This window comes from Haplochromis burtoni, unplaced genomic scaffold, assembly GCF_018398535.1.
Source record: "Haplochromis burtoni strain Fernald_Lab_line unplaced genomic scaffold, NCSU_Asbu1 Contig_279, whole genome shotgun sequence".
Lineage (NCBI taxonomy): Eukaryota > Metazoa > Chordata > Actinopteri > Cichliformes > Cichlidae > Haplochromis > Haplochromis burtoni.
This window is the reverse complement of record NW_024582640.1, coordinates 503,003-519,631: the sequence shown is the minus strand read 5'-3', so window position 1 is coordinate 519,631 and position 16,629 is coordinate 503,003. Positions and strand designations below refer to the sequence as shown.

Genomic DNA, 16,629 nt, shown 5'->3' with positions numbered 1-16,629 from the left:
GATCAGAGAATAACACACAGACACAAGCACACACACACACGTGAAATGTGTCCGTGTGCATGTTTGAAGGACAGATGACAGTGAAGGTCAGAGGTTGGTCAGTCAGGCGGTACGTGACAGACAGGTGGATTCTGGGGGATCGGAAGGAGAGGGTTTGAAACCCCACAATTCTCATTCTTTACAGATCTAGCTTTTTAGTTCCACAACATGAGAGTAAAAGACACAGATATGTATTTAAACAGCAACAAAACCACATCAAATCAGCAAACACACGTGAATGTGACTAACCAGGAGTTACATGGATCACATGTGACCTCACATCATATCATTATAAATCACAGTAATTCCACGAGAGTCACCCAAAGTACTTAGATTGACAAATGACACCTTAGAAAACAGGTAAAGAAACACTACAGAGTAAAGTCACCACTAAAGCGTGGGTGGTGCATTAGCTTGTAAGAGGTGAAGTCCTTCCATGATCTGCTTGTAAAGGTCACCCGATTTAGCAACATCTGCGCTGGCTATGCAGGGGGTTGTGTGTGTGTGCGTGTGTGTGTGTGTGTGTGTGTGTGCAATGCAGATGTGTTCAGAGATCGTGGGGTGTGCCTTTAAAAAAAAAGAAAAAAAAGCAACAACAAAAATGCAAAACTTTTATAGCTGAAGTTTCATTAATGCTTCTCAGGGTGTGACATTGAATACTCCAGCTCTCAAATTTAAAAGCTTTTTTTTTTTCATAAAAAAAAAACACCCGAGGAAGGCGTCACTCTTTTGTCAGAGCACGTGAGTCTCTCTCTTCCTCCCTTTCTCTTTTTTTTGTGTTTTCTGCTGCATTGCAGATGTGGTGAGGGGACTCCACCTCGAAGTAATGCACGCACGCACGCACGCTTAAACAGCTCTGCTAGCTCACACACACACACACACACACACACACACACACACACACACACACACACACACACACACACACACACACAAAAGAGGGCAAAGTGTTAGAAAAATAAAAGCTCTAATAAAACACGCAGTTGTTTTCTCTATATCAATATTTCTCCGCTTTTTTCCACACCCTCCCAGATAATGTGGCTGCACCTTGTTAATAAGAGTTTATTGCTTTCTGCCCAAGGACTCATGCTTATTGATTTGGCCTCTTGATTTATTCTCTCTCGCTCTCTGTACTTTATTCTCTCTCTGCTTGGATACACATAAAGGACACACAGAAATATTCAGTAACAGCTACACAAACATTACATACGATTACCAGAATTGGCAGGTGGGATATCTGCACACACACACACACACAAACGCGCTGCCTCCAGGTCAAAGGGAAGTCATATTAGCTGTATGCAAAAAAAGGCTCGCCGAGAGGAAATGGAACTTCAAAGAGAGGCTTTGAGGCGCGAGGTAGCCACTCTACAGTATGTGACACATGCCTCTCTCTTTCTCTCTGAGTCCTTCACAACCCCAGATGACCCTCTCACTCTCACTGCAGTTGTAATTCGCTCAGTAAGCAGGGAGGGCCCTGACTCGGGAGAAATGGGAGGGAAGGGAGTCCCTGGGGAGAGAGGTGTGTGTGTGTGTGTGTGTGTGTGTGTGTGTGTGTGTGTGTGTGTGAAGGGTGCAGCTGCATCAGATAGACATCATTTAGCTCCCTTCGATATCTAGGTGCAAGCTGGCACACCTTTCCCATCCCTTTCATATATAAAGAAGCAGTGACGCCGAGCTCACCAAAGGGCCAATATTTAACGCTTAGAGCTGAATCCGGAGACATTCATCAGCCAGTTAAAAGCAGTAAATTCAGCCACGGGAGGGGAGTGGGGTGTCCACTAATCAAACATGTGCTCAGAGAGACGGCCGCCGAGAGAAATGGCAAACTTTACATCCTGTAATTTACGCAGAGTCGTTTGAAGTGAAGCCTGAAGGCTGAGAGCGGACGGGCTGATTTCAGGCTTCACAAAAGACTCGCAGGACACAGACGGAGGGAAAAGAAGGAGTGTACCAACACAGCATAAAACACACACACACACACAAACCAGTGCAAACACGTGTGGCCACACAAACCTTCCACCCGCTATAAATGATTTAGTAATTCTACTTTTCTGCCACCGCAAAAGTAAAATCAATAAGACTGCAAACAAAGCAACATCCTCTTTAAGATCACCACCATAGCTTGAAATAGACTAAAAATAACAGATAAAACCTTCCAGGATTAATCTGATTACTTCTCAGTTGAGCTTAAAAAATCACAATAATGACGATGATATTATTAACTGGAAATCTGAGTTGTTACTTAAAAAATATGGGCACTAACATCAGTAATCAGGCTGCACCTAGTATTTAAATAACAGTCGGATAAAAATCAAACGTGTCTACATATTTTACAGTGGGACACTCAGATGACTGATGCAGCTTTAAGTGGCTGATGGATTGCATTTAATTGCTGAATCGACACACACACACACATGCAAATCACACCGAAGTTTAGTTAGCTTTGAATCCATCATTCACTAGATGTCAGTGTTGACTGACGTGGGGTCAGTGAAGTGACAAAGATGGACTGGTTTAACAAAAGCTTGGCTTTAAAGTCACTGTATGACATGACATGAGGCATGACACTAAATGTTCACAGCCCTACACTTACTCCATAAAAATTGAATTTTTTTTCCTCATTTTCTCTCATGCAGCTTTTATTTTGAAAGTTAAAGGGCCCCTCCAGTGATTTTCTGTATTTAAGAGTCAGGAAAGGATTACAAATGGACTAAAAAAGATATTCTCACTCTCACGAGACAAGATCCAAACTAGCAGGACCCCACATTTCCTATATTGACACCTCTGCACTTTCATTGCTTCTTACGTTCTTTTTAGCTTTGTATCGAAGGTTTTCTGTCAAAAGACCACAAACCTAAAAATGTGGATCAAGACTTCATCACAGTCACTTTACCCTCAGAGGTGTGTTCAGACAGGACACGGGGCACCTTTTTGATGAGATGATGACTGGTTTAGCAAATGAAAACAGCTGTGGGCTTAAAAAAAAGCCACTTTTATAATTACCTTTATGAATGTAGCAATATCAACAGTATTCTAGAATAGAGGAAAAGGGGGGGACCGCATAGTTCCTGGCAAGATGAGCTAATGGCTGAGCTCTCACATAAACATAAAGAGATGCACTGGCTTGCCCTTAACTGGTATATGCTTTTTACTTGTTTGTAGAATAGTGCTTTATAGTTAGTTTTGTAAAATGCTTGAGAAAAGATTATTTAATTTTTCTTATCCACTGATTTGACCTTTAGCATTTTTTCTCTCTACATGGGATTAAATCTTGAAACTAGTAAACGAGACCGTCATGGAGTGAGGTTTTGGGTCATTGTCCCAAAGGCTTTTATAGAATCGGACATTTTCGTGCAACCAGATAAGTTGCCCCCTGCTGGCCATTAGAGAGAATGCAGGATTAAAGCACTCCTACAGCGGCTTAAGTTTGCACACACGAGCCAAGTTTGTCATTTATCATCGTAACACCAATGCCTTTGGTGGTGCTCTGTCTGAACACACTTTCAAACGTTTGTTTATCTATATGGTAAAAATAATCTGTGCGAAATCCGTGCTCCTTAAACTCTTCCACAAAGATTATTTAAACTAAAACTTTAGCCCTTAACCTCCTTTTAAAACCCAAAAACAACAGTCATGAGACATACATAAAAAAATATTGGAACACAGATTTCCCAGCCCTTAAAATACATAATATAGATGTTACAAAAGCTCTGTTTGTTGAGTTACTCCTCTCTCCATCTAAGAGAATCCAGTCTCAGACAGACTTGCTTCAGTTCTGGGAGGAGGGAGCCTCTTTTAATTAAACACTAATTACTCTGCAAATAACAGTCAAACACTGTGTTCTGGATCGTGTGATCCAGGGAGGGTGTCTGGTCAAACACATCAACCTGAATGTCTATTTAACAGTTTAATTAAGGTCTTCAGTGTGAAAGTGAGGTTTTAACAGTAGCTTAAGTACAATAAATTAAAAAATATATATTATTTTAAATCATATATGTATTGAGTCACCTGCCTTTATATCCTTCACCCCCTCTTTTATTTATTTCCTCTCTCTCAGACCAATTCCTTTCCTTTAAGTATTCACTGGATTACTCTTTCCTTCCTTCCTTTCTTCCTTCAGGAAAGCAGAGGTACAATTTGCTTCAATTCTCAGGTAGAAGATTACATTGCTCAGCACCCTCGCCTCCATCCTGATTGGGTTATCAGCTATTATTATTTACAACCACAGGTTGCATGGGGGCAGAGGATTACGCGCATAAGGAGAAGCGCTAGTAAATGTGTGTCTTCAGGCAAGAGTGTCCACATTAGCATAATTCCCTTTTAAATCTCTTTTTGTTGTGCTCATCATCATAATTATCCTCCCTAAAATTTTCTCTTCTTCTCTCGCTCATTTCTTTTGTTTCTCTCTCTCTCTCTCTCTCTCTCCCTCTGCCCTGATCATCAATCTCGCCTCGCCTTTACCTCCCGAACACAAAGGACTCCCTCGCTTCCCACAGTACATAAACATAAGGCAGAAACAATTACCCTGCCTGGCATATTGTAGCAAGTTTGATATGAAAAATGATTGCTTTTTGTGTTCAATGGAAACAACAAATGGAAATGCACCAAACAAGGTCTCCGGAAAGAAAGGAGTGAAATATTAAATATGCTAGTGATTTTCTTTACCAGGACAGGCTAACAAATAAACATTGGCAAAAAGATGTGAGACGCTTAAGCTTCCTTTTTTCAGAGCCATCATTCTTGTACCATCATCTATGCTCATACAACTTTAATTATTTTTGCCTCAGTCATATCATGGGATCACAATATATAAGCTCTAAATAATAACTGTAAGGACGTGACAAGTAAAGAAGGCTTGAATTCCTCTTTGCATCAAAATCAAACTCTCTCTATAAAACCAAACCCCCCAAAAAACTGCAGAGTTCATTTCTAAAAATGTTAAAAATTACATTAACAAATGATTCCCCGGCATTAGTTTCTTTAGTTAATGTTACAGTAATTTAACTGAGTACCCTACACTAATTTATGTATGAAGTATGGGAGCTTTATATGAAAAATCAGTGCAGAAGAAGCTGAAGAAATCCTGACTTTGGTTCCAGCAAAACAGATCATTAGTTACTACATTTCCCATAATGCAATTTGGTGGCATAGTTCATTTAATTGTACTCTTTCAAAGTACAATCTGCTTCCCAAACTGATATCTGGGAATACATGCAAATAAAGTCTCTGAAAATGTAACTTTTGAAACTCCCAAACTTATACCTGAAAACTACAAGTTTAAAAATAAAAATTACAATTTTTAAATCTTTCTAAAATCAAAGGTTTTTATTCAAATAAGGATCACCTTGGTATAAACTGAAGGTATATCAATCAACTAAATTTCATTTGACCTTTAAAGTGAACCTTTTACATTGTACTTACGTGATAAAAAAAATAAATAATAGATGGAAACTTACATTAAATCAAATTACTTAAAGTCAGCATTTTGGGCATTTTTTTTATTTTTTGAGTATTGCTACCTCATTGCTCAGGGGGAACTGAGCTTTTTCCACCAGAGCTGCTTTCGATAATGTCTTCTAACTTTATCTTTATCTTTAAGGAATAAACACGGTTTATTTGAACAATGCTATGCAGCGCGAAAATTTGGGGAAGTGTAATTCTCATACGGATGCAAGATAACTCTTAGTGTATGACAAATTAGTGAAACAGCTTAAAACTCAGAAAATGCAGACACTTTCAGACTACTTTACTCACAGCGCTGCGTAGCCAACTGTCATATATTATTTTCACATTTATCTTTAGTTTCAAGACAGCCAATTGACATTAAATCCAATTAAAAGGATTACTGATTGTGATTTATATCCAATGAAAGGTTGTTCTCTTAGTTTTAGCCTTTCACTGGAATATCAGTGTATGTGTGAATATTGACTATTTCACACAAAATTAGGTCAAAATCTCAAGTCAGACCCCCTGAACATGATGGCAGAGTATGATGAAAAAATACAAAATTGGCATTTCTATATATATGTGTGTGTGTATTTGTGTGTGTGCAGTGAAACAAAAGATGATTTGCACAGATAGTGTGTGGCCCTTGAGGGTTTGTGCAATGCATGGCCGGCCACAGTGAAAACAGCTATTGCAGCACAATCACAAACCGCACAGCCAGGCTCCATTACCAACCCATTTCGCTGATGATATCCTCATCATCTCCCAGAACCTGCACACACACTCACCACTGTGTCATGTTAGTGGGCGCAGTCACGAGCGTGCGTGTCACTTTGCTAAGTGTGTTAAGGTGTGAGATGGTTTTCAGCGGCCGATGCTCACGGACATCTGGGCTCTAAAGTGTGTGCACGTGCTGCACAAACCACAAACATGCATGGGTAGATGTAAGTGTATAAATGAGTGTGGGTTATGCGGTTACGCAATGTGCCGGGGGAGCTTTTGACCCCTCGTTTAAGGGTCGAAAGATTCTGATCAGTCCCAGACTCCATTAACGGAGCCGCAGAGGAGGGAGGGGCTTTCTTGTGCCGCAGAGTGGAAAATTGAGTCCATGTCACGAACTAATAAAATCGTAGCAAAGGTGAATGGAAGAAGGGAACACACACACGCACACACACACACACACGCATATAGGACTGACACATATTCAGGCTATCTCACAAAGTTGCTGACGCACACGCTGAAGATGTGGAGTGAGCAGATGGCTTTAGAACCAAAGGGTCTTTGTGACAGCCTCACATTAGCATGACTCTTTGTCAAGCTAACCTTAGCATTAAACCCCATAGGGGAATAAAGACATAACCCAATTGTGGAGCATGTGCAGCAGAGGGACAGATTTACCCAGTGCACTCTTTGTGTTAAACCCAGGAAGACTTTGTTTGGATATTTGGTTGACTGGAAGGATCTCAATGATGATGTCTAGGGGGTGTGGGGGGTTTTCCCTTCCAGCTGGTTGAACACGCTGTGGTGACATGCTGTACAATGTTAGGCCACTTTTCACCTCTTTGCGGAGTTATTGCTTTTAGATCCCAGGCTCTGCTAATCATAAAGGTCATTAAATAAGAACATGGTGGGCTGGTGTGAATGGGCTTCTGTAAAGGTAAAAGGGGCCTCCCACTGGCCAACTCCACTCTGCCTGGACTTGCTTCTGCTTTTTACCCAGTTTGTCACCAGTGCATTATGGGATCAGTATTACAGGCAGCATGTGGGGGGGAGGGTAGCCCTAACAAACTTGTTCAGGTGTCCGCTGGTGCCCATTGTCCACATGTTGTCTACCACTCCTCTCTCCTGTGTCTCTGAGCGCTAGGAGGAGGAGGTTTTGGTTTTGGATTGAGGATCTTTCTTGCCGTTCTGGAGCACAGGCGAATCACTGGAGGTCTTGGGCGTTTTTCTGGGCGGACTCTGTTCACCAACGTCATGTAGAGAGGGCTCCCTGTACATAGCCACTGGGCAAGGCAAGTTTATTTTGGGGAGGGAGAAAGAGAAATTAGAAAGATTGAACACATAAATGCATACAGTATATTATATCAGTCTCTGGCTCTCTTCCACAGCATGTCTTTTATCTTGTCTTCCTTCTCTCACCCCAACTGGTAATGGCAGATGGCCCCGCCCCTCCCTGAGCCTGGTTCAGCTGGAGGTTTCTTCCTGTTAAAAGGGACTTTTTCCTTCCCACTGTCAAGTGCCTGCTCATAGTGGGTTATGTGATTGTTGGGTTTTTCTCTGTATGTATTATTGTAGGGTCTACCTTACAACGTAAAAAAAAAAATCCTAAAAAAACAGTAATATTCCGGCAGCTGGGGCGCCAAAATAATACCAGAAAATACCAGAAAATAACTTTCCCATAAAAATACGGTTATTTTCAATAATGACAATACAGTTTGTTGCCCTAATTTTACATGGGCTTTTGCCTTTTTCAAGTGCTTTTAAACATTAAATTAGGAACATTTTAACGTGATTAAACAATGAAATTACCTATAAACAAGGTCAATGAATGCGGCAATATGAATAATAATACTTAAATGTACAGAAATATACAGTTAACAGTTGGTTTAAATAATAATGGATTGCATTGATATAGCGCTTTACAATTCCCCTCTGGCCATCACCAGTAGGCGGTAGGTAAAGTGTCTTGCCAAAGGACACAACGACCGAGAGTGTCAATTGCCAACTCTTGAGCTACGATCGCCCTAAATCGCAATAATAATAATAATTATTTGATGTAAAAAAAGTTTATAGGAATTATTTTATATATTTTTCCATAGCATTACATTTGAATTTAACAGTTCAATCTTTCAAATAACGGACACATATTTGTGAAATTATGATACATTTGTGAATGTATTTTAACAATCTAAATATGCATATATGTACAGACAAATACGTTTAAAAAACAAGAAAATTATGTTTTATGACATTTACAGTAATTTTACGTTAATTTACATTTGAAATGTAAAATCACAGTTTATTTATGTAAATTTAATGATAATCTAGAAGAACAGTACAAAACTGTAAAATACACAGTAAAATACCTTTATATTACATGTTTTTTTTACAGTGTACAATATAAAGCGCCTTGAGGTGACTGTTGTTGTGATTTGGGGCTATAGAAATAAAATTGAATTGAATATATACAGTATACTGGCTAATATGGATTACTTTTAATTCAATTTAATTTTATTTATACAATCACAATAAGAAAATCGAGTCGCGTAAGAGTCGCCTCAAAGTCCTTTATAGTGTGAAGTAAAGACCCTACGATAAGACCCTACAATAATACAGAGAATAAACACACAATCAGATGACCCCATAACACGTGAATTATACTAATACTAATGCGGCATAGAGTAACTGACGCCATAACCAGAACCCTATTTTAACCCTACGCTGCAACCTTCTACGTAACCTTGAGTGCTTCTTCTGAGAAATGTACACGCTGGGATGACGTATACCACAACAAGTCTAAAGGCATGGAAGGTTGTGGTGTAGGGATTAAAGCAGTTTCTGGTTACCAGCTAGGACGTAGGTTTCCTGCAGAAGTCTAAATTTAGCTTAAGATCAAACATTTGGCGACAGTGGGAAGGAAAACCTCCCTTCTAACAGGAAGAAACCAGATCCCGGCTTAGGGAGTGGACATTATAACATAATAGAAAAGCAGCAATAGATCCTCTATTATTCATTTTTGCCACTTCTGCTGGTGTTTTTCCTGGTAGGTTGCACTGTCTTAGGTCAAATCAAGTCGAAGTTTATTTCTACAGCATAGCACAAAACAATCTCAGCTGACCACAGTGCTGTACAGGTTATACAAAATATAGACTACACACAACAGTTAGAAAATCAGGAGTAAATAAACACTGAAAATCATCAAATAAAGCCTTAGTGGGCATGGGTTATAAACCCCACCATCGCTGAGTGTGCACTGATCCATGCTCACTATCTGCAGGTGCAGCACCTGTTCTGTGCCGGGCAACGAGGAAATATCATGCACTATTAAATGGCTTTTGAAAAACGTTGTAGGTTTTTATTGTTGCTGTTATAAATTCTACTCATAAAGCATAAAAGAGAAGAAAGGGATGATAACAAGTTTCAGCGGTATGTTCTCTAATAATTGATGATATGATCTCAATACATGCATCTAATGTTCTGCACTAAAACTCATTTACAGAAAAGACATGATTCACATTTGTGACTCAGATTATGATGATATAGTAATTTCCTGACATGCTGATGTGTTCAAACTTTTCAACAACGGATTGAGGTCATGAGTAGATTATGAGTGTTACTTTATTCATGGGGGTTTGAAAAATGATCAACGTGAAGTGATCACGTTGATCATTTTAATGTAACTTTTAATCTCTATAACTTATCCTGTATCTTTATTATTTTCATATCCTGCATGAAGGTTAAGGAAAGTAAAAAGTTTTCTGGACTGATGAAATTTCTTGCTTCCTTTGTTACAGTTGCTATTTTTTGTGTTATCCTTGGTTTTCTTTCTTTTTCTTTGCCCCCTTGTTGAAATTGAAATTGTTATTGTTTTATGATAGAGAGCAACATGCTTTACATGTACATACCGTACAAGCTTACCTTCAATAAGCTTGGGCAGGAAGTGAGCAGCTCCCTTCGTCTTCTTGACGCGGTTCCCCTTCATGACTTGGCCGTCCCGGTTGATGCCGATGTACCAAGCCCGCCCTGACTGGGTCTGTCTGTACAGGATGGACGAGTAGGTGACGTAGTAGTTCTCAAACACACACTCCTTAAACTTACACTCAGGTGTAAAGTGTTCCTGTAAGCAACACACACACACACGCACACAAAAAGACACGTCAGGTCAATGGAGAAGAATAACACATTTGGAGATTGCATCATTTTTTATCTGTTCTATTATTTATATATTTACTCTCCGGTTCCACTGGCTCAGCTGGGAATGGGAGGAAATGGGTTCCACATTTCATTGTGACAGGTTTACAGGAACATCTGTGGCATGCACACAGACACACAAACACACACAGACAAACTCAGTCCCAACATGTACATGCCTCTTTGCCACACGGACAAAGTGTTTTGTGAGCCAGCAGGTCATAACTCAGTCTCTACGGTTTACCTGTAACAAACAACAATCAACTGGATCCTTCACCTCCTTCATAGTTTAATGACCTCGCTGTTGGCCTTCAGCTCACACACACACACAGACACACACATACACACACAGAGCCCCCGCATTAGGCAATACGTCAACAGCGGGACATCCCCACCCTCCTCCCCTTCATCGTCCTCCCCACAATCTCTGGTTACAGCTCTCACATATTCCTTCTCTATCTCATATTCCATGTCTCCTCCACTTCATTCTCTCCATCCCTCCGTCATTTGGTAACCTTGTCCAGGAACAAACCAATTTGCAGGATTGATTTCGAGCCTTGATGTGACGGGTGAGCAGAAAAGGCCTGAATAAGGAGTTTGCTCCCTCTCTTTCTCTCCTTCCCACTCTCGCCCCTCCTCGCCGTCTCCTATCTCGTGTCCCTCTCTCCGTCTGCCATTCCAGGCCCAGATCCTCACGCCTGCCCATATCCATTGTACCACACATAAACAAGCTAATTACATCGACTGTATCGCCCATTCTTTAATTACACATCCATTCACTTAGACAGCCATTCATTCCCTTGCCCACCCATTACCTTAGCTCTATTAGCACAGAGTGAAATCCAAAGGTCTGCAGTGTCTCTGAAGGTGTAATCAGATTGCTATCATTAACTGCGTTTCGCTGCAGTGTGATGTGTCTCATCTTCTCTGTGCAGTGTGTGTGTGTGTGTGTGTGTAGGAACTTTAAAGGATTGTAAGGTAACTTTAAAGCTGATCAGCTCATTACCACCCCACCACCATCATCAGACATGCATGCTCAAGACCATTAATTGATTAATTATGTGAATTAAACTGAACCTGAAACAGATAAGCAAATTTAGGAGATCCTCAAAAGTAAGCAAGTGTGGTAAGATGCAGCATCTTTTCTGTGATAGGCTCTGTTATTTTGCAGGCTACAAAAGGTCACATGATTAGGAGAAGTAACACAAAGTAACCACATTGCATTAAATTGTGTGCTTTAAGGATTTTAAAGATAACCCTGGCTTATTTTAACTTGTTATAGTTTTCAGTGGATGTTTCATCAGCTCTGCTGTTTTGACTTTTTTTCTGTGCAGGATCTTTAAAGACTTTATTGCAGGGTTGTGAACACAGATGTATAAACTGACTGTATTCTAATACCCAGTGTTCTTGCACTCCTGTCAATGTAATTTCCTGGTATAATTTTCACATGGAAACTCTTCTGCTTTACTTTTTCATTTTCTTGGGACAGCCCATTTATTACATTTTTTGAAAAGTGGAACTGGCCCACATCACAGTTTCCAACAAGGACCATGTTTTCAGCACAGGGTCCTACTGTGAAGTCCTCAGTTTCCTCAGGGGAGAACGTTTGATGGAAATGACTTGAACTGCTCCAGAGTGCCATCATGTGCAGGCACATCTACATTTGAAGATATATGATGACATATATGATGACTTCAGGTGCATCAAAGCAATCCTCACTCATTGCCTCTCCGACAGTCTTTCCACTTCCAAAAAGTTCTAAATCATTTTGAGCGACCAGTGTGTTGACGCAGTGCTCCCTACAGCTTTCTAACAAATGTCATTTTTAAACTGTTTTAAAAGGAGCACTTGGATTGGTGGTGCATTTTATATCAGGTAAAACATAAAACAGCTCCAAGGCCCTCACTCTTCACGTACAATTAACATGCCTTTATTCTCACGGCATCACTATAGTTCAGCGGTCCCCAAACTTTTAAGCACCACGGAGCAGTTTAATGTAAGACAATATTTTCATGGACCGGCCTTTAAGGTGTTGCAGATAAATACAACACAATAAAATGATACGCCCAAGACAAAAACTGTGGTATTTATTATATAATAATAAACGCAAATTCGCTGTGTAATTGTGTAACTTTATTAGCAGCGTCCTCCTGAAATCTGCCAACAACATTGAGAGTAACATCCTCCTCTCTGCCCCTTAATTAATCTCTGGTCGCTATAGTAACACGCAATTATTTCTTTCAAAATAAGACACAACTGCAACACGGGAAAAAACTATAAATTTCACACCCGAGGCTCTACTCTCGTGGCCTGGTACCAAACGACTCACGGACCGGCCCCGGGGTTGGGGACCGCTGCTACCCATATGGAAAAGATATATATAAATCTTATGAAGTTTGTATCTGTCTCGTGTGAAACTTGTATGAAAAGCATACAAGAGTGACTCATGACTCATGACATATTCCTGTTCAGTGTGTTGAACTCTGTTGAAACCGTACAGTACAGTATAACCACACCAGAGAATATAAGCGTTTTAATTGTATATGAAAAGAGATTGTTTTGGTGGTTTGTGGATATTTTAGCTGTTTCAAATTTTGACCTTTACTCGAACTATTTTAAGTTTGCTTTGAGGTAAACCTTCACTGTAACTTAATGGTGCAGTTATATGTGTGAGATCATTGTGACTTTTCTGTTACGCATGTGTCATGTCAGCAGCAAACCAGATATCAGGGCTACTTTCCCCCACATTTTAAATTTCTTGGGCCATTTCTTATAACAGTTACTGTGTTTTTGCTAGATATGCAAAATGTGCTTGTGAGTGTCTGGTGTCTTCTTAACATCTCAGCCTCAACAAAATGCCAAGTCCACTCAAAGCTGAGGTGCAGACTGATGTTAAAGGGCAGGCTGCTCCCTCATCTGTCATCTTGACTCAGTGTCTATGCTGACAGAAAATAAAAACAAACTAAGAGTTCGACGTGGGTAAGACTAAATATATGGTTAGCCAGTGCTTTGAATTCCTTCTAAAATAAGTGTTGACATCTTAAACATGGGTTTCAAAAATCTTAGTTAAAGAAAAAGATCTCCATTCAGTACACAGGACAAGTCAAGTATGGTTTTAAGACAATCAAGTTGTTGTTGCATCTGCCAGCCCACATTTTACACCGGCAATTTAGGCACTCTGGGCTTACTACAGTCTGCTCCTTAATGATAGCTATCCCAACTTAGAGACAAAACAAAATCCAGAGACTACAATAAAAAGAATACAGAAATATAAAATATTAAAGTAACACTGAAAACGAATAAGAATTAAACGTATAACACGGAGATAAGTCACCAAGTAGCAAGAAGACTTCTGGTTTGAAAGCTGGTGCCTCTGTGTGATGAGTCGGCATGTTCTACCTGTGCCTGTATGGGTTTCATGCATGTTAGATCAACTGATTTCAAACTGGCTGTAGATGGGAGGTAGATAAAGTGCTTAAAGTGTATAGTAAGTGTAGTCCAATTAGAAAACTGGCTTATATAAAAGCCAGTCCATTCCCAAAGCGTAAGAAGAATGTCAGGTTTAAAGAGCACAGCTTGATTTGAGTCACTTACTGTGCTGTCAAAGTGTAACTACAGTACCACACAATCGGTATATACAGTATTACTACACAAAAGTGTACTAAGCCTTCAAACTAAGACACACTATCTGGAGTGAGGCACTAAAGTGAATATCTGCATGCATGAGCACATATAAGACTCTTTTTTCAGTTAGATGGATTGTCTGAATCATGCCTGTATATGATTTAAACTCAGTCAGAGCAGTAAAAATCTTGAATAACAGGTTAAAAAATATTACAAGTTACTTCAAGTGTAAAAAAAGTACATCCTGACAATGTTCACCTGCCAAACAGCCAAGATTTAAACCTAACAAAGGAAACAAGAAAGAAAAAGCTGACAATCCAAGACTAACCAAAGTGATACCTGTCAGCCCCTCCTTTAAAAAACAGAGAGCAGAGGGTTTTATTTCCTGTTAAATGATTTAAAATACAGACTTAAAATACAGATAACTTTCCACATATTTTATTTCATGCATAGAAATGCCTAGAAATGCTTTTTAATGAGTAATTCATGACTTCACTGCAAATATCACACTTTCCAAATCAAGGCCAAGGTCACAGTATGTGTGACACCAGTGGTCTAGATATTTACAATATATTCCATTCATTTTCTCAGTTCATTGTCCTGTTCAGGGTCTCAAGTTGACTGGACCCTATCCTCGCTGTACTAAGGCAAGAGACTGGGTACACACTAAACAGGTCGCCAGTCTATCACAGCCCTATTAAATAGTTAATTAACAGATATATTTCTCCATCTCACATTAGTGACTAAAAAAAGATTAAAATGACTTCTACTGTATCGAACATATCAAATAAATCATATAATTGTACGCAGAAGAAAGCTTTGTGCACGTAGTTAAAAGCATGCACTCAGGGAGAGATCAGCAATGCTGTTTTATAGAGTTTAGACTTTTCAAAATTAAACACTAACACACATTATTCAAGCAGCATACACACAGGGGACAGATGAGCATCTGTCTTCATGATTTGCTCTCAGTGGACTTAAGGCTGATTTTCTAACTGATCATTTCCCCTTCATCAAAGCTGAGGAAAGGCAGCCATCCTCGTATCTCTTCACCGAGGACACCAACAAGCCTCAGTCTAATAAAAGAGAATACGATCTGTCACCTGAGCCCAATAACCCCTCATTCCCCTCATCCAAGAGACAAACGACATTAAAGCATCTCCAGTGCAGTTCCTCTTGTGTTCAGCAGGTGCTGCTCCAAACACACAGCCGGGGCTTCTGCTGCTGCTGTAGCTCCTGATGCTACAAAATTAACCGGTGTCCACTTGTCACTCCGTAACCCCCTGAAGGGCTTCGTTTAGCCTGCTAAAAACCACTCGAGCTGGAGAACAGCCACGAATCCACCCAGGGATTCTTTCTCTGCAGCTTTTTAACAAACCACATTTTAAGGAGAGTTTAGTTGAAATGTCCCATCATGTTGTATTTCATGCCTCTGGATGCAGAAGTGGATATAACCCTAACAAATAATAACTTCTACAACTCCACAACCTGCTGGCAGCTTTGAAGGTTGTTTTAGCAGAAAAATATAAATGTCTAGTAAATCTCAGGGGTAAGGATGGAAGGAAAAAAGGAAAAATTGCTCATGCATTCACTAAGAACAGACTGAGTAGAGACAAGTCCACCATGCGCGTTTAGGTGTGTGTGTGTGTGTGTGTGTGTGTGTGTGTGTGTGTGTGTGTGTGTGTGTGTGTGTGTGTGTGTATGTACATCTACTCATGCGTGTCTGCTGTTGTGACAGAGAGACATGACAGATCCCTCTTACATCAGTGGGAGGCCACCCAGTGCCAGATGACATGCATATAGACACACACAAATACACACACCACACTGACATCGATAGTGACGGATGGACAGATCACTGGGCGAGTGATGGGAGGGGGGGGGACAGGGGGAGGAAGTGTGGTAAAAAAATAAAATAAATAAATTTTAAAAAAGCAAATGAGGATAAAGGAAACGAGGGGAGAAACATGACAGCTGAGGAAGGAGAAACTGAGAAAGTATTTTAGGAATACTCTCTTACTATCATCAAAAACATCATTCAGCCCTGTTCTCAGCAACACAGCTGCTATTAAACAATGAACCTCCCGTTCACTTAGATGGGGGACTTTATGTGAGACCTTTGCAAAAAGACAACAAGCTCTGGTGCAGAAAAAAGACAACAACCTGGATTAGGGTTCCATACGACATGTGACACAGCAGGGCAACACAACCAAGCGTGAATAACTTAAAGCAATTTGTAAGCTGAGCTGACACTGCAGGTCAGTGGCCCTCAATCAAAGCCACAGACACTTAGGGATTGTGTCCTGGGGATGCTGCTGGTCGGAGATACGTGTTACATGTTTTATTTAACATATTAAAAGGAAAAATTGTGATAATCTGAATATGGGCTAAAATAATGAGCCTTCATTTGGATAACAACAGGAGTAAGTCACGGCTGTGGAGTCAAGGGCAAACAGTTTGACTGCCTTACACAACTCATTATGTGCTCTTCTTATCTATATCTTATATTTTGTTACAACCTTTGTCATGAGAATTAGTATCTCTTTAAAAAAAATATTGTTACATTTAAATCCAGCAGCAGATCCAGATCATATCCAGTTTCCGTTT

The 16,629-nt window shown here is 40.0% G+C and overlaps 1 protein-coding gene across 1 annotated transcript in view; it reads right to left on the bottom strand.

Annotated features, from left to right (window-relative positions):
• Positions 1-2,658: 2,658 nt before the first annotated feature.
• Positions 2,659-16,629, bottom strand: part of fgf11a (fibroblast growth factor 11a) — a 105,438-nt gene continuing 91,467 nt past the window's right edge. Inside the window, exons 4-5 of the mRNA XM_005940220.2 lie at positions 10,126-10,324; positions 2,659-7,490 (exon numbers count right to left, since the gene is read on the bottom strand). Coding sequence (XP_005940282.1) covers positions 7,348-7,490; positions 10,126-10,324 — 342 coding nt within the window. The 3' untranslated portion in view covers positions 2,659-7,347. The remainder of the gene's footprint in view (positions 7,491-10,125; positions 10,325-16,629) is intronic.